The 26,675-nt window shown below is 48.7% G+C and overlaps 3 protein-coding genes across 7 annotated transcripts in view; all 3 read left to right on the top strand.

Moving 5' to 3' along the window:
• Positions 1-11,934, top strand: part of LOC112239242 (F-BAR and double SH3 domains protein 2-like) — a 106,177-nt gene extending 94,243 nt beyond the window's left edge. Inside the window, exons 14-21 of one of the 2 annotated variants that reach the window (XM_042297647.1) lie at positions 347-505; positions 3,140-3,274; positions 5,226-5,309; positions 5,541-5,718; positions 8,360-8,568; positions 10,541-10,715; positions 11,130-11,200; positions 11,659-11,934. In XM_042297647.1, the coding sequence (XP_042153581.1) occupies positions 347-505; positions 3,140-3,274; positions 5,226-5,309; positions 5,541-5,718; positions 8,360-8,568; positions 10,541-10,715; positions 11,130-11,200; positions 11,659-11,715 (1,068 nt within the window). In that variant the 3' untranslated portion in view covers positions 11,716-11,934. The remainder of the gene's footprint in view (positions 1-346; positions 506-3,139; positions 3,275-5,225; positions 5,310-5,540; positions 5,719-8,359; positions 8,569-10,540; positions 10,716-11,129; positions 11,201-11,658) is intronic. The other variant, XM_042297648.1, reaches the window with a different exon arrangement.
• A 1,339-nt stretch (positions 11,935-13,273) lies between these two features.
• Positions 13,274-16,147, top strand: LOC121839287 (translation initiation factor IF-2-like). 4 transcript variants are annotated; one of them, XM_042297645.1, is made up of 3 exons: positions 13,274-13,950; positions 13,999-14,391; positions 14,439-16,147. In XM_042297645.1, the coding sequence occupies exons 1-3, from the start codon at positions 13,903-13,905 to the stop codon at positions 14,811-14,813; spliced, it is 816 nt and encodes a 271-aa protein (XP_042153579.1). In that variant the 5' UTR covers positions 13,274-13,902; the 3' UTR covers positions 14,814-16,147. The 4 variants fall into 4 exon arrangements, with proteins under 4 accessions (XP_042153579.1, XP_042153577.1, XP_042153580.1 ...); XM_042297643.1 differs by having other exon boundaries at positions 13,999-16,147; XM_042297646.1 differs by having other exon boundaries at positions 13,275-14,222; positions 14,509-16,147.
• Positions 16,148-16,251: 104 nt separating this feature from the next.
• LOC112239244 (NACHT and WD repeat domain-containing protein 2) lies at positions 16,252-26,357 on the top strand. The gene is made up of 9 exons (XM_042297642.1): positions 16,252-16,524; positions 16,965-17,053; positions 18,055-18,162; positions 18,302-18,511; positions 18,870-18,993; positions 21,137-21,297; positions 21,414-21,851; positions 22,095-22,701; positions 22,813-26,357. Exons 1-9 carry the CDS (start codon positions 16,458-16,460, stop codon positions 26,049-26,051), a joined length of 5,043 nt encoding a protein of 1,680 aa, XP_042153576.1. The 5' UTR covers positions 16,252-16,457; the 3' UTR covers positions 26,052-26,357.
• Positions 26,358-26,675: the final 318 nt, after the last annotated feature.

Raw genomic sequence — 26,675 nt, 5'->3', positions numbered from 1 at the left:
AGAGAATGCCAAGAGTGTGCAAAGTTGTCATCAAGGCAAAGGGTGGCTACTTCAAAAAATCTAAAATATATTTTGATTTGTTTAACACTTTTTTGGATACTACATGATTCCATATGTGTTATTTCATAGTTGTGATGTCTTCACTATTATTCTACAATGTAGAAAATAGTAAAAATAAAGAAAAACCCTTGAATGAGGAGTAGGTGTGTCCACTCTTTTGACTGGTACTGTACATACTACTTACCTGGGATAGTTTGAGTGTTGATGGGATAGATTGAGTCCTCCAACGTCCCGTGTCAGTTATATTGATTACCAAGCAGCGTGTGTAACCTCTCTCTCACTCCAGACAGTAAAGCTGAAGGCAGAGGCTCGTCTGGACCTGCTGAGACAGGTGGGCGTTGCCGTGGATACCTGGCTGAAGAGCGCCATGAACCAGGTGATGGAGGAGCTGGAAAATGAGCGCTGGGCTACAGTAAACTACACTACCCACGATCCCTCACTCTCGGTGAGACACCTGCCCTCCCTCCCTCACACTACACCACCGTCCCTCATTTTGGAGGAAACTACCCACAATCCCTCACTACACTCCCTGCAATGCCCGTCTCCCACTACCTGTCATCATCACAGACAAATGTATATTTGCCACACGGCAGCCAAGGCATGCGTGTGTGGACTTCAGCACTTTGGTCGTGTGTGTGTGTGTGTGTGTGTGTGTGTCAGCAGGATGTTGAGGTAAGCAGTCTACTCCTATTCACTACTTAACATTCTGTTCACATGATACTGCAGCAACCACCAGAGAAAGAGAGAGGGGGTGGAGAGAGAGGAAGTGATAGAGGGGGATAGAGTAGGAGGAGAGAGTGGGGAAAGTGATAATGGGAGAAAGTGGTGTGGATGACAAGAGTAACAGTTAGAGAATTAGTTGAGGGAGTTGTCTGTTCCCTCGGCCCAGTGTTCATTTCACACCAGTGTGATGGAGAGCAAAGTATCTCCTAATCAATTAACCTTTCCCCCGAAGTAATAACTACTGGTAAGGTGACTGGGAATATGGCAGAATACAAACAGTGTAGTTATTCCCTCCGCAAGGTATTCAAACAGGCAAAATGTCAGTATAGAGACAAAGTGGAGTCGCAATTCAACCGTTCCGACACAGGACGTATGTGGCAGGGTCTACAGACAATCACAGAGTACAAAAGGAAAACCAGCCACGTCGAGGACAACGATGTCTTCCTTCCGGACAAACTAAACACCTTCTTCTCCCACTTTGAGGATAACACAGTGCCACCGAGTCCGACCCGGTATCAAGGACTGTGGGCTCTCCTTCTACATGGCCAACGTGAGTAAGACATTTAACCGTGTTAACCCTCGCAAGACGGCATCCCTAGCCGCGTCCTCAGAGCATGCGCAGACCAGCTGGCTGGAGTGTTTACGGACATATCCCAGTCTGCTGTCCCCACATGCTTCAAGATGGCCACCATTGTTCCTGTACCCAAAAAAGCAAAAGTAACTGAACTAAATGACTGTCATCATGAAGTGCTTTGAGAGACTAGTCAAGGATCATATCACCTCTACCTTACCTGTCACCTAGACCCATTTCAATTTGCTTACCGCCCCAATAGATCCACAGACGATGTAATCGCCATCACACTGCACACTGCCCTATCCCACCTGGACAAGAGCAATACCTATGTAAGAATGATGTTCACTTCACTGATCCTCAACACTGGAGCCCCACAAGGGTGCGTGCTCAGCCCCCTCCTGTACTCCCTGTTCACCCATGACTTCATGGCCACGCACGCCTCCAACTCAATCATCAAGTTTGCAGATGACACAACAATGACGATTACCAACTATGACGAGACAGCCTACGGGGAGGAGGTGAGGGCTCTGGGAGTGTGTGTGTTAACTGCCTCGTTCAGGGGCAGAACGACAGATTTTCACCTTGTCAGCTCGGGGGATCCAATCTTGCAACCTTACAGTTAACTAGTCCAACGCGATAACGACCTGCCTCTCTCTCGTTGCACTCCACAAGGAGACTGCCTGTTACGCGAATGCAGTAAGCCGAGGTAAGTTGCTAGCTAGCATTAAACTTATCTCATAAAAAAACATCAATCATAATCACTAGTTAACTACACATGGTTGTGATATTACTAGATATTATCTAGCGTGTCCTGCGTTTGCATATAATCTGACTGAGCATACAAGTATCTAAGTATCTGACTGAGCGGTGGTAGGCAGAAGCAGGCGTGTAAACATTCATTCAAACAGCACTTTCGTGCGTTTTGCCAGCAGCTCTTCATTGTGCGTCAAGCATTGCGCTGTTTATGACTTCAAGCCTATCAACTCCCGAGATTAGGCTGGTGTAACCGAAGTGAAATGGCTAGCTAGTTAGCGTGCGCTAATAGCGTTTCAAACGTCACTCGCTCTGAGACTTGGAGTAGTTGTTTCCCTTGCTCAGCATGGGTAACGCTGCTTCGATGGTGGCTGTCGCTGTGTTACTGGTTTGAGGCCAGGGAGGAGCGAGGAGAGGGACGGAAGCTATACTGTTACACTGGCAGTACTAAAGTGCCTATAAGAACATCCAATAGTCAAAGGTTAAGGACATACAAATGGTATAGAGGGAAATAGTCCTATAATTCCAAAAATAACTACAACTAAAACTTCTTGCCTGGGAATATTGAAGACTCATGTTAAAAGGAACCACCAGCTTTCATATGTTCTCATGTTCTGAGCAAGGAACTGAAATGTTAGCTTTCTTACATAGCACATATTGCACTTTTACTTTCTTCTCCAACACTTTGTTTTTGCATTATTTACACCAAATAGAGTTTAGTGATTTTCTTAGCTTTTTATAAGGAACATAGTGAGTTTTGAATACACACAGAGAAAAACACACACAGTTGTTCTGTCCTGGTTGGGTTGCTGTGTCGGACTCTCAATGGGGGCGGGCCCATATGCCACCTGAATCACCTGATCTCCCTGAGCCAATGAGATTCCCTGAGGAAAGGTAGAGGAGGGGTTTAACATCGACACCCTTCATATCACCTGACTCAGAAGGACAAGGAGAGAGAACTGGAGAGAACAAGGACGGAACCACACTGGATAATTTGTAAGTAGCTCACTGTGACGTGTCTGTGTGTAGGGCCCGGTTGATCTGGAGCGGTCGGAGGGAGAGGAGTGTGAGGAGAACATGGAGGTGTTTGATGACAGCAGCTCCAGCCCCTCTGGGACTCTCAGGAACTACCCACTCACCTGCAAAGTCCTCTACTCATACAAGGTAATACACGCACACACACACACACACACTGAACAACGTATTTGCTTAGCTGTGCTAGATAATGTATTTCCACACATTCTTTATCTTGACAGATTATGTAGCAATATGTACATTAAGATGAAAGTGTGTAAACGAGCTATGTAAGCTTGTTTTGTTCCCACCCGTCAGGTCAGGGTGCCCCCCCCATCAGGTCAGGGTGCCCCCAGGTCAGGGTGCCCCCCATCAGGTCAGGGTGCCCCCATCAGGTCAGGGTGCCCCACCCATCAGGTCAGGGTTCCCCACTCATCAGGTCAGGGTGCCCCACCCCATCAGGTCAGGTCAGGGTGCCCCCCCATCAGGTCAGGGTGCCCCCATCAGGTCAGGGTGCCCCACCCATCAGGTCAGGGTGCCCCACCCATCAGGTCAGGTCAGGGTTCCCCACCCATCAAGTCAGGTCAGGGTGCCCCACCCATCAGGTCAGGGTGCCCCCCCATCAGGTCAGGGTGCCCCCCATCAGGTCACGTCAGGGCGCCCCCATCAGGTCAGGTCAGGGTGCCCACCCGTCAGGTCAGGGTTCCCCCCATCAGGTCAGGGTTCCCACCCATCAGGTCAGGTCAGGGTCCCCCCATCAGGTCAGGTCAGGGTTCCCACCCATCAGGTCAGGTCAGGGTGCCCATCCCCATCAGGTCAGGTCAGGGTGCCCCACCCATCAGGTCAGGGTGCCCCCCCATCAGGTCAGAATCAGAGGGCCCCCCATCAGGTCAGAATCAGAGGGCCCCCCCCATCAGGTCAGAATCAGATGGCCCCACCCATCAGGTCAGAATCAGATGGCCCCACCCATCAGGTCAGAATCAGAGGGCCCCACCCATCAGGTCAGAATCAGAGGGCCCCACCCATCAGGTCAGAATCAGAGGGCCCCACCCATCAGGTCAGAATCAGAGGGCCCCACCCATCAGGTCAGAATCAGAGGGCCCCACCCATCAGGTCAGAATCAGAGGGCCCCACCCATCAGGTCAGAATCAGAGGGCCCCACCCATCAGGTCAGAATCAGAGGGCCCCACCCATCAGGTCAGAATCAGAGGGCCCCACCCATCAGGTCAGAATCAGAGGGCCCCACCCATCAGGTCAGAATCAGAGGGCCCCACCCATCAGGTCAGGGGGCCCCACCCATCAGGTCAGAATCAGAGGGCCCCACCCATCTGAACACTGGGTTATATGTAACATTAGAGCCATGAAATATCAGTTGTCTGTATTGTCCATTGTTAATTATCCTCATTTTCTCCTTTCTCCTCCCTTCTCCCCTTTCCTATCTTTCACTCGCTCTCGCTCTCTCTGTCTGTCTCTCTGTCTCGCTCTGTCTCACTGTCTGTCTCCCTGTCTGTCTCCCTGTCTGTCTCTCTGTCTGTCTGTCTGTCTGTCTGTCTGTCTGTCTGTCTGTCTGTCTGTCTGTCTGTCTGTCTGTCTGTCTGTCTGTCTGTCTGTCTGTCTGTCTGTCTGTCTGTCTGTCTGTCTGTCTCTCTGTCTGTGTCTGTGTCTCTGTCTGTGTCTGTGTCTCTGTCTGTCTGTGTCTCTGTCTGTCTGTGTCTCTGTCTGTCTGTGTCTCTGTCTGTCTGTGTCTCTGTCTGTCTGTCTGTCTGTCTGTCTGTCTGTCTGTCTGTCTGTCTCTGTCTCTGTCTGTCTCTGTCTGTCTCTGTCTGTCTCTGTCTGTCTGTCTGTCTGTCTGTCTGTCTGTCTGTCTGTCTGTCTGTCTGTCTGTCTGTCTGTCTGTCTCTCCCTGTCTGTCTGTCTGTCTCTCTGTCTGTCTGTCTGTCTCTCTCTCTGTCTGTCTGTCTGTCTGTCTGTCTGTCTGTCTGTCTGTCTGTCTGTCTGTCTGTCTGTCTGTCTGTCTGTCTGTCTCTCTCTCTCCCTGTCTGTCTCCCTCTGTCTGTCTGTCTCTCTCTCTCCCTGTCTGTGTCTCTGTCTGTGTCTCCAGGCGTCTCAGCCAGACGAGTTGAGTATAGAGGAGCATGAGATGTTGGAGGTGATAGAGGATGGAGACATGGAGGACTGGGTCAAGGTAACAACAGCAATCAGACAGTAAACACAGTGTAATATAGTCCTCTGCTTGACCAGGGTTGTCCTTTAACACAGAGCTCTGTGTAATATAGTCCTCTGCTTGACCAGGGTTGTCCTTTAACACAGAGCTCTGTGTAATATAGTCCTCTGCTTGACCAGGGTTGTCCTTTAACACAGAGCTCTGTAATTAGTTAACGGTCTTAACATCCTGTTGTGTAATTGGTTGTTTCAGGCGAGGAACAAGAGGGGGCTGATTGGCTACGTCCCAGAGAAGTATCTTCAGTTCCCCACCTCTAACAGCCTACTGAGCATGCTCCAGTCTCTCTCTGCCCTGGACGCACGATCACACACCTCCTCCAACTCCACCGAGCCAGAGATACACACAGGCAGCATCAACGGAGACGCCAGCTGTAAGAACGCACACACACACACACACCATTACACACACACACACCACTACACACACACACCATTACACACACACACCACTACACACACACACCATTACACACACACACACCACTACACACACACACCATTACACACACACACCATTACACACACACACCATTACACACACACACACCACTACACACACACACCACTACACACACACACCACTACACACACACACCATTACACACACACACCATTACACACACACACACCATTACACACACACACACCATTACACACACACACACCATTACACACACACACACCATTACACACACACCATTACACACACACACACACACACCATTACACACACACACCATTACACACACACACCATTACACACACGTGTACACCACTACACATGCACACACCATTACACACACACACCATTACACACACATGTACACCACTACACATGCACACACCATTACACACACGTGTACACTACACACACACCATTACACACACACACCATTACACACACGTGTACACCACTACACATGCACACACCATTACACACACGTGTACACCACTACACATGCACACACCATTACACACACGTGTACACCACTACACATGCACACACCATTACACACACACACCACTACACATGCACACACCATTACACACACGTGTACACCACTACACATGCACACACCATTACACACACGTGTACACCACTACACATGCACACACCATTACACACACACCATTACACACACACACCATTACACACACGTGTACACCACTACACATGCACACACCATTACACACACACATTACACACACGTTACACACTACACATGCACACACCATGTGTACACCACTACACATGCACACACCATTACACACACGTGTACACCACTACACATGCACACCATTACACACACACACCATTACAAACACGTGTACACCACTACACACACACACCATTACACACACACACCATTACACATGCACACACCATTACACACACGTGTACACCACTACACACACACACCATTACACACACACACCATTACACATGCACACACCATTACACATGCACACACCATTACACACACGTGTACACCACTACACACACACACACCATTACACACACGTGTACACCACTACACATGCACACACCATTACACACACACACCATTACACACACACACCACTACACATGCACACACCATTACACACACACACCATTACACACACACACACCATTACACACACGTGTACACCACTACACATGCACACACCATTACACACACACACCATTACACACATGTGTACACCACTACACACACACACCATTACACACACATGTACACCACTACACACACACACCATTACACACACACATGTACACCACTACACACACACACCATTACACACACATGTACACCACTACACACACACACACCATTACACACACATGTACACACCACCACACACACACACCATTACACACACATGTACACACCACCACACACACACACCATTACACACACATGTACACCACTACACACACACACCATTACACACCACTACACACACATTCACAAAAACTAGGCAAATACAAAACACTCTCAAAGACTATAGAAACATTTTCAACTTTGTTGTCATATCAAGACAATGATGGAAACAAAGATCAGAACCCAGTGTGTGTTAACTCACTTCAATAGTAAACGTCTGAACCCAGTGTGTGTTAACTCACTTCAATAGTAAACGTCTGAACCCAGTGTGTGTTAACTCACTTCAATAGTAAACGTCTGAACCCAGTGTGTGTTAACTCACTTCAATAGTAAACGTCTGAACCCAGTGTGTGTGTTAACTCACTTCAATAGTAAACGTCTGAACCCAGTGTGTGTTAACTCACTTCAATAGTAAACGTCTGAACCCAGTGTGTGTTAACTCACTTCAATAGTAAACGTCTGAACCCAGTGTGTGTTAACTCACTTCAATAGTAAACGTCTGAACCCAGTGTGTGTTAACTCACTTCAATAGTAAACGTCTGAACCCAGTGTGTGTTAACTCACTTCAATAGTAAACGTCTGAACCCAGTGTGTGTTAACTCACTTCAATAGTAAACGTCTGAACCCAGTGTGTGTTAACTCACTTCAATAGTAAACGTCTGAACCCAGTGTGTGTTAACTCACTTCAATAGTAAACGTCTGAACCCAGTGTGTGTTAACTCACTTCAATAGTAAACGTCTGAACCCAGTGTGTGTGTTAACTCACTTCAATAGTAAACGTCTGAACCCAGTGTGTGTGTTAACTCACTTCAATAGTAAACGTCTGAACCCAGTGTGTGTTAACTCACTTCAACAGTAAACGTCTGAACCCAGTGTGTGTTAACTCACTTCAACAGTAAACGTCTGAACCCAGTGTGTGTTAACTCACTTCAACAGTAAACGTCTGAACCCAGTGTGTGTTAACTCACTTCAACAGTAAACGTCTGAACCCAGTGTGTGTTAACTCACCTCAATAGGTTCAAGCCTCATTGATTGTTCCAGAATTAAGTGATAACCCTCTCTCTCCTCCCCCCCTCCCCCGCTGTCCCTCTCCCCCTCCCCCCCCCGCTGTCCCTCTCCCCCCCAGTGAGTTTTGTGAGGGCGTTGTATGACTACGCGGGCCAGGCGGATGAGGAGCTGTCCTTCCCAGAGGGGGCTGTCATCCGTCTACTCAACAGAGACACCCAAACTGACGATGGCTTCTGGGAGGGAGAGTTTAACGGACGAGTGGGAGTGTTCCCTTCTGTACTGGTGGAGGACCTGACGGAGAGCGGAGAGAATGGAGCACACACACTTGTAAACACATGCACCCACTTGAGAACAGAAACACACACACACAAATGCACGCACGCACGCATACACACAGCTACAGTACCAGTCAAACATGTTGGGCACACCTACTCATTCAAGGGCATACACTATATTTACATAAGTATGTGGACACCCCTTCATACACTATATTTACATAAGTATGTGGACACCCCTTCATACACTATATTTACATAAGTATGTGGACACCCCTTCATACACTATATTTACATAAGTATGTGGACACCCCTTCATACACTATATTTACATAAGTATGTGGACACCCCTTCATACACTATATTTACATAAGTATGTGGACACCCCTTCATACACTATATTTACATAAGTATGTGGACACCCCTTCATACACTATATTTACATAAGTATGTGGACACCCCTTCATACACTATATTTACGTAAGTATGTGGACACCCCTTCAAATGAGTGGATTCGGCTATTTAGCCAGACCCGTTGCTGACAGGTGTATAAAAGCCATGCAATCTCCATAGACAAACATTGGCAGGAGAATGGCCTTACTGAAGAGCTCAGTGACTTTCAATGTTGACAGCGTCATAGGATGCCACCTTTCCAACGAGTCAATTCGTCAAATTTCTGCCCTCCTAGAGCTGCCCCGGTCAACTTTAAGTGCTGTTATTGTGAAGTGGAAACATCTAGGAGCAACAACGGTTCATCCGCAAAGTGGTAGGCCACTCAAAAACACGGAATGGGACTGCCGAGTGCTGAAGAGCGTAAAAATCTGTCCTCAGTTGCAACACTCACTACCGAGTTCCAGACTCTGGAAGCAACATCAGCAGAAGAACTGTTTGTTGGGAGCTGGGGGTTTCCATGGTCGAGCAGCCGCACACAAGCCTAAGATCACCATGTGCAATGACATGCATTGGACTGGTTTTAAAGCTCGTTGCCATTGGACTCTGAAGCAGTGGAAACAGTTCTCTGGGGTGATGAATCACCATCTGGCAATGCGACGGACAATTCTGGGTTTGGCGGATGCCATAAGAACGCTACCTGCCCCAATGCATTGTGCCAACTGTAAAGTTTGGTGGATGAGGAATAATGGTCTGGGGCTGTTTTTCATGGTTCGGGCTAGACCCCTTACTTCCTGTAAAGGGGGAATCTTAAGGCTACAGCATACAATGACATTCTAGTTGATTCTGTGCTTCTAACTCTGTGGCTACAGCATGACAAAACCCCCTGTGCACAAAGCGAGGTCCATAAGGAAATGGCTTGTTGAGATAGGTGTGAAAGAACTTACTGGCCTGCACAGAGTCCTGACCTCAACCCCATCGAACACCTTTGGGATGAATTGTAAAGCCGACTGTGAGCCAAGCCTAATTGCCCAAAATCAGTGCCGACCTCACTAATGCTCTTGTGGCTGAATGGAAGCAAGTCCCTGCAGCAATATTCCAACATCTAGTGGAAAGCCTTCCCAGAGGAGTGGAGGCTGTTATAGCAGCAAAGGGGGGACCAACTCTGTATTAATGCCCATGAGTTTGGAATGAGATGTTCGTTGAGCAGGTGTCCACATACTTTTGGTCATGTAGTGTATTTGGGTCCACGATGAAACATGGCGTCCATTAATGTGTCTTTTTGGCTGTTATGTCTAGTTCTGTGATTGGTTTAGGAGTGGTCATATCCTTCCTGGAGTTTAACAGGAGTTGTTTACTGTAGATAACAGTGTGATTAGAACTACTCCAGTCCTCTGAGAATAACAGCTCTGTTATCTTGGTTTGGACTGAGTGCTAAACGTTTGTCGCCTGGCTCACTTCCTGTCTGTCGGCCTGGAGAACAATGATATGGAGACTGTGTTTTCAATGGTTATGAATAAGTCTCGGTATGCAGAATCTGTGAAAGATGATTGACACTGTCCTCTAACCCCTAAATGTCCCTCTCTTTCTGTTTGTCTCCCTCTTTCCATCTTTATCTTTCCTCCCCCTTCCAGATCTCTCCATCTTCGAGGCTGCCCTCCTCCCTGCCACCCCTCCCTCTGTATGATCAGCCCCCGTGCAGCCCCTATGCCACCCCAGACACCCCCACCCCTCCGCCCCTCCCTCGCTCACCCTCTGTCAACGGGGAACACAAGCCACCTCCCACAACGTACAAGGAACCCACTCACAGTAAGAGAGCAACCAATGCTGGGTTTTGTTTTTACACATGTAAGAAAGAGTAACATGACAATTACATACAGTCGGTAAGACTGTAAAATGAGTACATCTCTCTCTGCCTGTCTTTATCTGCCTCTCTCTCTCTTTCTCTCTGTCCCCTTCTCTCTCTTTCTGTCCCCTTCTCCTTCTCTCTCTTTCTGTCCCCTTCTCTCTGTCTCTGTCCCCTTCTTTCTGTCTCTGTCCCCTTCTCTCTGTCCCTCCCCTGTCCCTGTCCCCTTTCTGTCCCCTTCTCTCTGTCCTGTCCCCTTCTCTCTGTCCCTGTCCCCTTCTCTCTGTCCCTGTCCCCTTCTCTCTTTCTGTCCCCTTCTCTCTGTCTCTGTCCCCTTCTCTCTGTCTCTGTTCCCTTCTCTCTGTCTCTCTCATCAGATCATAGTTCTGCTCTGAGTCCAGTGTCTCCAGAGTTCACTCCCGACGGAGGCCCTAGCAAACTACGACCTGTAAGCCATCCCAAATAATCAACCTTTCAGCAGGCGTAGATCAAGGCCAGTATTGGGAGAAGCAGTGTGGATTTAAAGTCATTACTACATGTAGATCAAGGCCAGTATTGGGAGAAGCAGTGAGGATTTAAAGTCATTACTACATGTAGATCAAGGCCAGTATTGGGAGAAGCAGTGTGGATTTAAAGTCATTACTACATGTAGATCAAGGCCAGTATTGGGAGAAGCAGTGTGGATTTAAAGTCATTACTACATGTAGATCAAGGCCAGTATTGGGAGAAGCAGTGTGGATTTAAAGTCATTACTACATGTAGATCAAGGCCAGTATTGGGAGAAGCAGTGTGGATTTAAAGTCATTACTACATGTAGATCAGATATGGGAGAAGCAGTGTGGATTTAAAGTCATTACTACATGTTTAATGCCCCGCCTCCCTCCCTCTCTCTCTCCTGCTCCATAGGTCCGTGCAGCCCCCCGCCCCCAAGCAGAAACCTCGCAAAAAAGCAGAGAAGACTGAGGAGGTGGAGATCACACTGGTGTGACAGACAGACATACAAACGGACAGCACAGCGCTGCCCTGCAGACCTGAGTGACTGAACTTTGAACTGGGCTTTACCTCTAACCTTTGAACCATAGAACTCCCCCTTCTCTCCCAACACTGGGACGAACTCCCCCTTCTCTCCCCCTACCTCCCAACACTGGGAAGAACTCCCCCTTCTCTCCCCCTACCTCCCAACACTGGGAAGAACTCCCCCTTCTCTCCCCTACCTCCCAACACTGGGAAGAACTCCCCCTTCTCTCCCCCTACCTCCCAACACTGGGAAGAACTCCCCCTTCTCTCCCCCCCTACCTCCCAACACTGGGACGAACTCCCCCTTCTCTCCCCCTACCTCCCAACACTGGGAAGAACTCCCCCTTCTCTCCCCCTACCTCCCAACACTGGGAAGAACTCCCCTTCTCTCCCCCTACCTCCCAACACTGGGACGAACTCCCCCTTCTCTCCCCCTACCTCCCAACACTGGGACGAACTCCCCCTTCTCTCCCCCTACCTCCCAACACTGGGAAAAAACAAGGGAAGGAAGATGATTATGTCTCCTAGCAACAAGGAGTAGAAGCCCCTCCCTGCTCACCCCTCCTCTCCCTCTGTGTCAGACTGTCTGTTGCCTTAACTTTGCTCCCATCTGGCAGCCATTTTGAATGAAAGGAAGAAGAGCGGGAGGAAGAGGAGAATGAAAAGGAGACATGTTGAGGAGGAGAGTTGCTATGAAAGGGAGTTTTATCTGCTATGTGAGCTGGGATTCCCCTGTTCTTGCCATATATAGTCGTATCATACGTGTTTAATGTGGATTAGTACAGTACATTACTGTTGTCATAGGAATGTTTCATATTAGCCTAACCCGCTGATTGGAGTATCTATTTTATATGTAGTAGAAGTTGATCCGTATGTCAACCTGAAATAGCATTGTACATACAGTTAAAGGGTATGGAGAGATTAAGGGAGAGATTAAGGGAGGGAGGGAGGGGGAGGGGGAGGAGGGAGGGAGGGAGGGAGGGAGGAGGGAGAGGGGGAGGGAGGGAGAGAGGGAGAGAGAGAGAGAGAGGGAGGGAGAGGGAGGGAGAGGGAGGGAGAGGGAGAGAGAGAGAGAGAGGGAGAGATGGATGGAGGGAGAGGGAGAGATGGAGGGAGGGAGGGATGGAGGGAGGAAGGGAGAGATGGAGGGAGGGAGGGATGGAGGGAGGGAGAGAGGGAGAGAGAGAGGGGGAGAGAGGGAGAGAGGGAGAGAGGGAGAGAGAGAGAGGGAGAGAGGGAGGGAGGAAGAGATGGATGGATGGAAGGAGGGAGAGAGGGATGGAGGGGAGGGAGGAAGGGAGAGATGGATGGAGGGAGGAAGATGGAGAGATGGAGGGAGGGAGGGAGGGAGGGAGGGAGAGGGATGGATGGAGGGAGAGATGGATGGAGGGGAGGGAGAGAGATGGATGGAGGGAGAGAGGGATGGAGGGAAGGGAGAGATGGAGGGAGGAAGGGAGAGATGGAGGGAGGAAGGGAGAGAGGGAGGGAGGAAGGGAGAGATGGAGGGAGAGAGAGATGGAGGGAGGAAGGGAGGGAGGGAGAGATGGAGGGAGGGAGGGAGAGAGGGAGAGAAAAAGGTGGGGCTGGATCCTCCCTGAACGTTCTCTAACACCTCCCTCCATCTCTCTCTCCTTCTCAGACAGACTGTTCTGTCGATCTGCAGTTTGTATGGATCAGTGGTAACCACCACACACACACACACACACACAAGTCTCCTCAGCTTCAACCTGTGATGAACAGTGTGTGTTTGTATCATTGATATGTTGTCGTCAACAGGCAGTGCAGAGGAGACAATAGGAAGTGCTCTAAGAGATGGGGTCAGAGGTTTGGTGTTTTACAGCTGTGGTTGTAACCCCTGGTCAGGCTTCTGTTTACCCTTCAGACATATATACTGATACCTGCATTTAATGCTTTACGATGACTGTTTTCTCTGACGGCCTGTCAGAATCAACCCCTGTTCTGGTTATGTGTTGGACCGGGTGTGTGTGTCTCTCTCTGATGGAGTCTGAGTGAGGGGGATGTTGAGTGGAGAGAGACTGTATTTAAACGACTGAATGAACGAACCCAGAGGCCCACCCGAAAAGAAGGGAAGTAGAGAAGGGTGCAGAAAACAACATCACCACAGAGGACAACATGTCCAGAGGACAACATGTCCAGAGGAGCTGCACCACAGAGGACAACATGTCCAGAGGAGCTGCACCACAGGGGACAACATGTCCAGGGGACAACATGTCCAGAGGAGCTGCACCACAGGGGACAACATGTCCAGGGGACAACATGTCCAGAGGAGCTGCACCACAGGGGACAACATGTCCAGAGGACAACATGTCCAGCGGAGCTGCACCACAGGGGACAACATGTCCAGAGGACAACATGTCCATAGGAGCTGCACCACAGGGGACAACATGTCCAGAGGACAACATGTCCATAGGAGCTGCACCACAGGGGACAACATGTCCAGAGGACAACATGTCCAGAGGAGCTGCACCACAGGGGATAACATGTCCAGAGGACAACATGTCCATAGGAGCTGCACCACAGGGGACAACATGTCCAGGGGAGCTGCACCACAGGGGACAACATGTCCAGGGGAGCTGCACCACAGGGGACAACATGTCCAGGGGACAACATGTCCAGGGGAGCCGCACCACAGGGGACAACATGTCCAGGGAGCTGCACCACAGGGGACAACATGTCCAGGGAGCTGCACCACAGGGGACAACATGTCCAAGGGACAACATGTCCAGGGGAGCTGCACCACAGGGGACAACATGTCCAGGGGAGCTGCACCACAGGGGACAACATGTCCAGGGGACAACATGCCCAGAGGAGCTGCACCACAGGGGACAACATGTCCAGAGGAGCTGCACCACAGGGGACAACATGTCCAGGGGACAACATGTCCAGAGGAGATGCTTTCTGACACACATTTTGTGTATTCCTACTTTAAGACTGTAGCTTTTATTATTGAAACCAGGAAGTTTACGTTGTTTCAATCACAATTTTTTGTTGGTGTGATTTTGATTCCGCGTCCTACCCACTAAGCAATTAATGGTATACCACATCCCTACCGAGCCCCTAAAGTTACTGAGGAGGAAGAGGTAGATGTGGGAAAGGGTCTGACTTGTCTCACTTGTGACCTTTCAGTTTGACCCTTGAACTTTGACATATGATGTTGTGTAGATTTGGAAAGCACTTCAGGCTGATAAATTAGGTCCTAACATTTCACACAGCGATTGGCTTGCACATTTCAAACCTGCCACAATGATAGTTTATTTTACGGTGATATGCCCTATCGTATAGAAGATTGAACAACCTGTGAGGATATACCTGACCAATATCCATAACCAGCCCCTTCAAGCCTTCCTAAACCCAACCTAGGGAGACATCATAGCACTTTATTTCCTTTGATTGGTTTTATTCTCTTGTTTGTATTTCTGTTGTTTTTCAGTGTTGCTGTCTCATTCTGGCTGCACCTTCCTAACCTCTGACACCTAACCTCTGACACCTAACCTCTTGACACCTAACATCTGACCCATATCCTCTGACCCCTAACCTCTGACCCCTAACATCTGACCCATATCCTCTGACACCTAAACTCTTGACACCTAACCTCTGACCCCTAACCTTTGACCCAGCATCGTGTTCTACAGAAGCCAGGGAACCATTTGGTCTTGGAGGGTGAGGTGCTCCTTTTAGAATGGTGTTATAAATGTTAAAATATATTTATGCATATATTTGATTTGAATTATGAAACATTTCTAAGGAATATTGAATGATTGTAGAGAGAATGTGTATTTGTTAGTTTTAGGTGGTGTATGAGCTTTGAGAGTGATTATACTGTGAGAGGAGGAAGGATACGATCCTATCTTTGCTTGGCTAGTTTGGTCTGCTCTAAACCACGCCCTCTCCTTGATCTCTCTTACATCTTCAGAACGTTTATCAAACTGGTTTTGAAGTTTATGGTTAACATCAATGTCCTCCATCTTGTCAGAAAGCTGTTGTCACCCACAGATCAAGCCAACACTTTTTATTCCAATACGTGTGTTGTTATGGTTAATCTCTCTGGTCAAATATAACTCTGTAATCTTCCTCTATACAACAGTCCTGTGTCCCTGTACTTTTAGTTTATTTTAGCTTTTTTTTTATATATATATATATCTATTTGATTTTTGTTTTGATTTGGAGATGTTTCCGAGCTGCTAAATCAGTGTAGTTGAACAACAGGCCTTCTCTCTTCTGAATGTTGCCATGGTGACAACATTGAGAACAGGTGCAAAATTATTTCCGCATATTATTATTGGCTGTAAAAAAAAAAATTAAAAAGTTTGTATTTATTGTGTACAAATGTTAAATAATAAAACGGATTGGAAAAATACTTTTCATAACATTTTTGTTATTCACAGTAAACTTAAAAGACTTGTGATACAAAATCTGTCTAGTGTGTGAATCTGAGAGAGAGTGTTCATTATCCAGAACAGCATCAGAAGGCAGTTTCCTGATGGGAACAGCAAAGGGGAGGAGAGACTGGGCGAGGGGGGAAGGGAGAATCGTTTATGCAGGACTCACTACTAGCCTGTGCAAGTTTGTTACTTTGGTCCTACTAAATAGTTTACATTTATTTATTTTTTTTGTCCCGTGTGGATGCTATTTTCCGTTTATATCTTATCGTTGCGTCTGACAGAATCATGGACGACTCCCGAACAGCATCATGCAAGTCCTGTATCAAGGTTTACCTGTGTTCTAATCCAGAAGGTACAGCAGGTCTGACTGTGTGTGTGTGCTGAATGACACTGGTTGGAGATGGAATGGAAGTATAACCCCTGTGTGTGTGCTGAATGACACTGGTTGGAGAAGGAATGGAAGTATAACCCCTGTGTGTGTGCTGAATGACACTGGTTGGAGAAGGAATGGAAGTATAACCCCTGTGTGTGTGCTGAATGACACTGGTTGGAGAAGGAATGGAAGTATAACCCCTGTGTGTGTGCTGAATGACACTGGTTGGAGATGGAATGGAAGTATAACCCCTGTGTGTGTGCTGAATGACACTGGTTGGAGAAGGAATGGAAGTATAACCCCTGTGTGTGTGCTGAATGACACTGGTTGGAGAAGGAATGGAAGTATAACCCCTGTGTGTGTGCTGAATGACACTGGTTGGAGAAGGAATGGAAGTATAACCCCTGTGTGTTGTCTAGACTCTGTTGTGGAACGCAGGGCTCTGAGAGAAAATGTGTTTCCCAGGCTGAGGGAGCACTGCAGACACACATACGGACTGGACTTCAAGGTGAGAGGTCACCTCTGTTTTGATGTTGGAATGGATATCATACTGTAGGCAGATCTTATTTAGCTGGTCCTGTATCATACTGTAGGATGGTCTTATTTAGCTGGTCCTGTAGGCAGATATTATTTAGCTGGTCATACTGTAGGCAGATCTTATTTAGCTGGTCCTGTATCATACTGTAGGACGGCCTTATTTAGCTGGTCATACTGTAGGCAGGTCTTATTTAGCTGGTCCTGTATCATACTGTAGGCAGGTCTTATTTAGCTGGTCCTGTATCATACTGTAGGACGGCCTTATTTAGCTGGTCCTGTATCATACTGTAGGACGGCCTTATTTAGCTGGTCATACTGTAGGCAGGTCTTATTTAGCTGGTCCTGTATCATACTGTAGGCAGGTCTTATTTAGCTGGTCCTGTATCATACTGTAGGCAGATCTTATTTAGCTGGTCCTGTATCATGGCAGTTGGTGAACTATTCAGTACCCCTCATGGTGGAGAGACACGGAGCGTGAGATCAAAGCCTCTACAGAAGCCGTCCTTTAGGAGCAGTTCAACTCAACACATTCTACTGTTGATTGGTAGGGGATAGAGGATGTTCTCACAATGGTGCCATGAAGAGAGAGCAGGGGAGGGGTGTGTTATTGTTGAGTATGAACAGGTGCTGAGTGACTGTGTGTGTGTTGAGTGTGAGTTTTCCTTCAGGCAATATGATGTGTTTGTGAAGTTATTATCTCTATTGAGCAGCAGGAGTTATGAGCTTGTTGAACAAAACCCATATTCAGATGGACTTGATGTTTTGTAAATGTATTTTTACAGCTGTGTGAACGATAACACACGTCATACTATATGTTTGATAATAAATCATCTCACTCCAGAATATTGTAATTAAGTTGACTCACACACTTAAGCTGACTCTCAGGTGACAATACTAGGCCCAGCTTTTGCTGTGAACTAGGGAAGATTGTGAAGGTCTGATTCAATAGGATTCTCTATCATGTGTATGTAGGTGATAGACCCTTGTGAGGCAAGTGATCCCAGAACCGGGCCAGACCAACAGACTAGACAAAAGCTACTACAGGCGTGTAGAGAAAGCTCTGACGGACCCTACCTAGTGGTAAGGCACCACATCCACGTCCCAAATCAACCCCTACACCCTACTTAGTACATTTAGGATAACCCCTTTTCCCTAATCAACCCTACACACATGTAGTAATTCCTGTACTTCTCTGTGTGTCCTGTGGGTGGCGCTGCAGGCTCTGGTGGGGGCACAGTATGGTGCTGTGTGTTTACCTGCCCAGGTGGAGGTGGCAGAGTTCCACAGGCTGCTCCAGGTGTGCCAGCGAGTGGGCATCAGTACCCGTGCTCTAGAGAAGGCATACCTGAGAGACGAGAATACAATACCACCGTCCTTCTGCCTGCAACGACAGACACACATTCACACACAGCTGCACCCTGACAAACAGGTGAGGAGAAATCACCAGGTACACACGCACACACACGCGCACGCACACACGCACGCACACACACACACACACACACGCGCACACACATACACACACATACGCACACACACACGCGCACACACGCACGCACGCACGCACACACACACACACACACGCGCACACACATACACACACATACGCACACACACACGCGCACGCACACACACACGCACGCACGCACACACACACACACACACACGCGCACACACATACACACACACGCGCACACACACACGCGCACACACACACACACATACACACACACACACACACACACACACACACACACACACACAGGTTACGATGATCTGTTTCTCAGACAGATGAAAAGACAGGAGAAACGGGTGTTGAGGAGGAGGAGGAGATGAGGAAGGTCTTGCAGGCTGCTGTGAGTCAGTGTGTTCAGGGGGGTCTCCTAACAACCCTAGGCTACTACAGGTCAGGTGAGTGAGATGTGTTAGCGAGATGTGTTCGTGAGATGATCTAGGCTAGTCCTGTATCGAGATAATGTTTTGAAGGGAGTCTATAATAGCAAAATACTGTTTTCTAGTTTGTATTTATTCTTCAACTACACTGAACAAAAATATAAACGCAACATGCAATAATTTCAAAGATTTACAGTTCATATAATCCCTGGACACTGAAAATGTCCCAGGAAATCAGTTAATTTAAATAAATTCATTAGGCCCTAATCTATGGATTTCACATGACTGAGAATACAGATGTGATTCTGTTGGTCACAGAGACCTTAAAAATAAAAGTAGGGTTGTTGTTCAGAAAACCAGTCAGTATCTGGTGTGACCACCATTTACCTCAAGCAGCACAACACATTTCCTTCACATGGAGTTGATCAGGCTGTTGATTGGAGCCTGTGGAATGTTGTTCCACTCCTCTTCAATGGCTGTGTGTTGGTGTATATTGGTGGGAACTGGAACACACTGTTGTACATGTAGATCCAGAGCATCCCAAACATGCTCAGTGGGTGACGTGTCTGGTGAGTATGCAGGCCATGGTTGAACTGGGGCATTTTCAGTGTCCAGGAATTAAGTACAGATCCTTGTGACATGGGGCCGTGCATTATCATGCTGAGACATGAGGTGATGGCGGTGGATGAATGGCACGACAATGGGACTCAGGATCTCGTCACGGTATCTCTGTGCATTTAAATAGCCATCGATAAAATGCAATTGTGTTAGTTATCAGTAGTTTATGCCTGCCCATACCATAATCCCACTGCCACCAGGGGGCACTGTTTTTTAAATATTCTTTTATTTGACCTTTTTTTAACTAGGCAAGTCAGAACAAATTCTTATTTACAATGTTAAAAATGTTGACGTCAGAAAACCGCTCTCCCACACCATGCCATGCTGTCTGCCATCTGCCCAGCACAGTTGAAACCGGGATTCATTCATGAAGAGCACTCTTCTCCAGCGTGCCAGTGGCCATCCAAGGTGAGCATTCGCCCACTGAAGTCTGTTACGACGTCAAACTGCAGTCAGTTGAAGGAAGACGAGCATGCAGATGAGCTTCCCCTGAGACGGTTTATGACTGTTTACAGAAATTCTTGAGAGGGTGGCTGTTCCCGCAGGTGAAGAAGCCGGATGTGGAGGTCCTGGGCTGGCGTGGTTACACGTACCGCCCAATTCTCTAAAACAACATTGGAGTCGGTTTATGGATGAACCTGATTGGCACATTGCAGAATGACATCATCTCCCACTATGGAGTAGAGAGAATCTCCACCAATCATTCTGATCAACAGAATAAAAATGACTTTTGGGCACCAACAAAATACAGCACACAACTCACGTGTAATTCAGTATTTGAAATAACATTCCGAGCCCCTGACTCATCATAACACACAGTAGCCAACCAGTCAGGAGAAGAGCAGTGCCAATGATCAGTAGCTCCATCAGAAGTCCAGTCTGTTTGTCCACAGCCATGACCTCTGTCTGTGGTCAGTGTGTGTTATAGTCATGTGTCTCTATAGCCCCTTTAGGTACAGATTACCATGTGACTTCCTCTTCAGTCCTCGACCAATGACAAGCGACTGAATGAAAACTACATGGTTGTACCACCTGTCCAGCTAGGCCAGACAGTTTAAAGGTCGTGGTTCAGTTCTATACATGCAGAAAATGAGCCACATGAACTCACACTCAGCCCCTAAAAGCAACCTAAAACACCGTTGCTATCTCTCTGTCCCCATAGTAACAGATATCCCAGTATCTTTCTATAATCTAGATTTGCACATCCATCTGAAGAAAGGTGTGAAATGACTCAATGTTCCCTTCGTGGAGGTGCTGTGTTCAACAGAGAACAAGCGACCTCACACCCCGATCTCTCTCTTTAGGCGTAAGGCGAAGGAAGGTGGTGGGACTTGAGCAACATCTACTGGAAGAAAGACAAACTATACTTATATTCACCTCTCTGACATTTTAAATAGCTCCATCACCCTAGTAGGATTTCAGATTATCTATAGGAATTGTACATTCTTCACACATCTCTCCAGACATTTAAGTTGTCCAACAGATCAGTATATAATATGCTCTTTATTAAGGTGTACATTTTGAAAACTCTCTCTCTCTCTAGCTCTCGACACAGACCTGCGATTCGCTCTGGAGAATTGTCCAAGACGTGACATCAAACGCTGCCTGGTCTATGTCAACAAGATCTCCAATGGGCGGGGCCAGAGTGAGGGGGCAGACCAGCCCCCTAAAGAGCCGCCCCTACACCCCTATCCTCCACTCAAGGTACATGCTTCACTTAATGATTACCCTCCCCCCAACCTCTACCTGGGGATGACAAATATCTGAACTTGTATCAGTGGTATTAGGTAAGGAGTAACGTCATCCCCCATCTACCGCAGGCTCTGTCCGATGACAGCCTCCTGTCCCAGCTCTGTGACCACTTCCTGCCCAGCCTGGTGACTTCCTGTCAGCTCCTGGTGTACACCACAACTTCGGAATGCGACCCTCGTCATGGTTACACCCCCGCCAGGAGGAGGAGCTATGCGGAGGGTCTCTGCCAGCAGCTCTACTCCGACCTCCTGGCTCTGATTGACAGCTCTGTCGCCATGGGAATGGGAAAGTCAGTATCTTCACCTCATTCTGATGATGCGTTGACCAGAGAGCAGGCTGAGCAAGAGGAGCTGTGTTCTCTCTATTCCTGTCTCTATGACAACGATCGACCAGAGGAAGAGGAAGTCAGGTCTTACCTGGAGCAGAGGGACACACAACACCCACTAGTGGTCGTAGGAGGGCCGTGCACAGGGAAAACTGTGCTGCTGGCACATTGTGCACAGCAGGTAGATGGAGCAGTAACTCAGGACAGACAGAATCTTATAGAAGTGATTGGAAGAAGAAACTACCTGTTGCTTCTATAAGACATTACTAGCTACATTACTGACTGAATATCCAGACAACATTCATTATAATATCTAATAATATCTTGCTTTAGACGAGATCTGCAGGGTCCATCCCAAATGACTGGGATTGTACTGATTGGCAGCGCCACATAACAGCCTGTTTCTCTCTCCTCTCTTCTGCAGGTGAGGTCATGGCTGAGCGACATGGATCCCGTGGTGATTATCCAGTTCACCAGTCTGTCAGTCAATCTCTCACCTAGACACCTTCTCTCCAGCCTGTGCCACCAGATAGCCCACAGATACAACCGTAACCCTGAGCCCAGTAGCAGAGATCCTAACCCTACCCTCCCCCAGCTCAGACATAACCTTTCCTCCCTTCTCTCCCTCTGTCCCACCCCTAAACAGCCCCTGGTCCTCATCCTTGACGGCCTAGACCAAGCTTGGACCGTCTCCGGACCCCAAACCATCAAGTGTCTCCCTTCCCCCCTCCCTCCCAACATCAAACTCATGCTCTCCATCTCCCCCACCCGAACCAATACCCTCCACACCCTTGAACTCCATTTCCCACAATCCTCCTCTGCAGTTTTTGGTGTCTCAGGGTGCTGTGTGAGTGTGGAGCTGGGGCCGATGGAAGGGAGGGGGTGTGTGAGGATGTTGGCAGCCCTCCTGGAGGGGTCAGGAAGGAGAGTGACGTCAGGACAGCAGGGGGTCATGAACATGGCCCTGATCTCCTGCCCTCTCACCCTCTACGCTCGCCTCCTGCATAGACACGCCTCGCTGTGGACCTCAGGTACACATCAAAAACACAGTATAAACACATCTATCTCTATGTATCTGGAGCTAATTTCTCTCTTTCTCCCTCTCCTTCTCTCTCTGTCCTCTCTCGCTCTCTCTCTCTCAGCATCAGAGGTGACTGATGAGACCCTCCCTGTGGGTGTCCACTCCAGCATCACAGTGTTTCTGGTTCACCTAGAGGAGAAACATGGGTTGGTTCTGGTGTCCCGAGCCCTGAGCTACGTGACCCTCTCCAGGACCGGACTCACAGAGGCTGAACTCTCTGACCTCCTGTCCAGTGATGACGCGGTGCTGGCTGGGTACGTCTCGGCCAGTGAGCCCCCTCCCTCCAAGTTTAGGGTACCTGAGGTGGAAGTGGAGAGGCTGTTGTTGGATCTGAAGGGGTTTCTGGTGAAGAGGAGTGTTGCAGGGTCTCATGTTCTATTCTGGGTCAGTAGACATTTTGGGTTGGTGGTGTGTGAGAGGTACCTGAGCTCCTGGGAGATGAGGGAGGAGATGCACACAGCGATGGCCGACTATTTTAATGGTCGCTGGGCCTACGGTAGAGCCAAACCACTGGTCATCAGCCAGAACACAGGACTCAACCAGCCTGGGCCTGTCCCTGACACTGCCCGAATGAAAAAATACATTGACAGGCAACCTCTTGGTCAACCCTATGTGTTTAACTCTAAACCCTCCTCATCCTCTTCCTCCCCCTCTTCTGAGCATGTGCGTGTCAACCTGCGCAAGCTTCTGGAACTGCCCTATCACCTGAAGGAGAGTGGCAGGTTGGAGGAGCTAGTGCGAGGTCTGATGATGTCATTGGAGTTCCATCAGGCTATGCTGAGGGCGGGGCTCCTCGGGCATCTGGTAACCCTGCTGGAGGATTGGGAAAGGGAGGGGGCGTCCCAGCTCATCTTCCCCAGGGAGAGAGCTCTTCTGGCGTGCATTCTGAGGGACTCAGCCTGTCTCCTCTGGAACTCCCCTATGGAGCTGTCCATGGTGATGAAGGTCAGGCTGCTTCCTTTCCTGGGGCTCTGTCCTGAGCTGGAGGGCTATGCTGAGGAGGTGACACAGGGGATCAAGAAGAGGGGAAGCGGGTTAGGAGTCGTGCTCAGTCCTGCCCCCTCTACTGTACCCTCCACACAGTGTCTTTTTCCAGAGGCCAGACAGTGTGCTGTCACAGATGCAGCGGGGACAGTGTCTGGGACTGTGGTTGTCATTCAGAGTGATGGGTCTGCTTTGGTGTGGAGGGGTAGAGAGGCAGAGGAACTGAAACTGAGCTGTGAACCTGCGCTGAGGTTTGTAAGTGTCCGGGGTAGTGGGACTTTCATCCTCCTCTCAACTCAGTGCAACACACAGCTCCTGTGGGATGTGACTGGGACAACGTGTTTTCAGGATGTACTGAGTCTAGGACAGGAGTCCAACTCAGACCAACACTCCAGTACCATAGTCGAAGGGTTTCTCATGTGTGATGACAGGATGTGTGTGTGGTGGAAAGGTCTGAGCTATGTGAGTGTTTCTGAAGTTTCCACCAGCCGCCACCTCACCCGTTTGCAGTGCCAGAACACTGTGAGGAGTGTGTCTTTTCCCCCTACTGGTCAGTTTGTGTACTGTGGCCAGGAGAAAGGCACAGTGTCTATATTTGACACATCTAGAGGCACTCTCACTGCTATCTGTTCCAGTCCATCAGAGTCATCAGTTATCTCTGTGATACTCAGTGAGGATGAGAGGGAGATGGCGTGTGTGGACAGCAGAGGGCACGTATTGTTATGGTGCGTAGCGACCAAAACAGATCCCAAACTCCTAAAAGAGTGTTGTAGTGGCAGCAGCCATTTTGAGTTCATCAATACAGACCTATCAGAAGAGAGTTGTATTCTGCTGGTGTGTAAAACCCAGGAGATTATTCTCTGGGACACGTGTGACTGGGAGCAGTGGGACCATTTCAGAGCTCCACAGGGGAAGGCCTTCTCTCAGGCGTTGTTAGCCCAGGACGGACAACTCATCCTGGCTTCGCTAGAGGCCTGTCCCTCTGTGCTGGTGTGGAGGATGACCACTGGTCAGTGTGTCCTGTCCTTAGATGCTGGCAGTCCTTCCCAACCCCTCTCACTGCTCAAGATGGACTCTGTCCTCTCCGTGGTCACTCAAAATGGCCACCTCACTACGTGGGACTCAGATGTGATATGTGCTGCGGCTATGATCCCTAGAACTGGGGCCGGGGTGAGGGAGGTGGTGCTGGAGCCAATGGGAGAGCGGTTCTATGTGCTTGACGGCTCAGAGATATTGTGGAGGTGGAGATTACAGACAGGAAGTCCGGAGACTCACTTCCTGCACGACGACCCCGTGGAGAAGCTGTGTCTCTCTCCAGATGGCAGCCATCTTGTGAGCCTCTCAGGGGAGGACGTTTACGTGTGGCGGAGCGACACGGGACAGAACCTCCACCGTATCCATGGCAGCAGAGCTACAGAGGTTCTGATCACCTCTAATGGTCACATCGGGGTGTGTGTGTCGCAGCACGGCCTGTCCAGGGTGTGGAAGCTGGCCAGTGGGGCCGTGGTCTGTAACATTCACCTGTACCTGGCTGATGCCCAGGTCTCACCCGAGAGCACCTTCCTGTTAGGCCGTCGTCATGGCGACCTGCTCGCCGTCAGCCTGTGGTCTGGCACCGTCAGTAAGCGCTTCTCGTGCTCAGAACGCTATGAACGTTCTACGGTCGTGGCCTTCCGGACCTTGCCAGAACACCCAGACTTTGTGATTGTGATGGCTGCCTCTGGGTCTGTTTACACATGGAAGGTGACAGAGGAGACGGTATGCCGACAGTTTCTGCTCCCCCAGATGTTCCTGTGCCAGCCACAGGTCTTCCACATGTCGTCTGATGGGAGCTTCGCTCTGCTGTCCACTGATGATGACCTCATCACCCTGCTGGACCTGCCCAATGCCAGGCTGTGTAGGGTCAAGGCCCAGGGTCCAGTGCTCAAAGTTTGCTTGGATGACTCTGGACGCTACGCTGTCTACATCTGCCACCCCCCTGCCCAGGATAATGGCTGTGCCTGTGACCTGCACACTAAGCCATTGCTGGCAGTGGTACGGCTGGCTGACGGGGGGAGACTGGGGAGGTTGTGTCTGTGTAAGACCCCCACAGCTCTGGCTGTGAGTGAGGAGCTGTGTGTGTATGTAGGCTTCCAGGATGGGTCTGTGGGCGTGTACTCCATCTCTGACATCACAGGGAGGGGAGGGGCTGTCAGGGAAAGGATACAAGGGATTGGTCGGGAGAGGCCATGCCAGTGTGACAGTGAGCCAGTGCGATGGTTGCCCCTAGCAACACCCAGCATCACATGGCCCAAGTCTTCTGCAGAGATGACATAACATATGTAGTCCTGAGTCTTCTTCAGAGATGACATAACATATGTAGTCCTGAGTCTTATTCAGAGATGACATACCAGATGTAGGCTTGTCTTCTTCAGAGATGACATAACATGTAGTCCTGAGTCTTCTTCAGAGATGACATAACAGATGTAGTCCTGAGTCTTCTTCAGAGATGACATAACAGATGTATGCCCAACTTGTGTCTTGTTGGCCAGTTTCCTTCTTTATTCATTTTAATTAAACAATTTTGTCCATTGTTACCTGTTAGTAAATTGATATTCCTAAATAAAATTTATATTAAAAATGGTTGTTTTCTGTCCAAAATCAATGTAGCAGAGCGATAACAAATCAGCTCATATTTGTTCAGCCTATTGATACGAAGCTGGTTACATCATTCTTCATGTGCTGTGGTGCGCATTAAGCCTATGAGCTAACCGAATGATTGTGGCTTGCGTTCAAATAAGATATTGTCCGATCAGCACAGGTGACTGAGGTCCAACCAAGGTCACATTTTAAATACTTTATTGGAATCAACAACAAAGAACATTTGTACCAAAAGTGTCAGATCTTTAGTACAGGCGGCAGTATCGACGTGTGTGCTTAAGGTATTACAGTATGTATGAC

Source organism: Oncorhynchus tshawytscha, linkage group LG14, assembly GCF_018296145.1.
Source record: "Oncorhynchus tshawytscha isolate Ot180627B linkage group LG14, Otsh_v2.0, whole genome shotgun sequence".
Taxonomy (NCBI): domain Eukaryota; kingdom Metazoa; phylum Chordata; class Actinopteri; order Salmoniformes; family Salmonidae; genus Oncorhynchus; species Oncorhynchus tshawytscha.
This window is presented reverse-complemented; position numbering and strand designations above follow the sequence as displayed.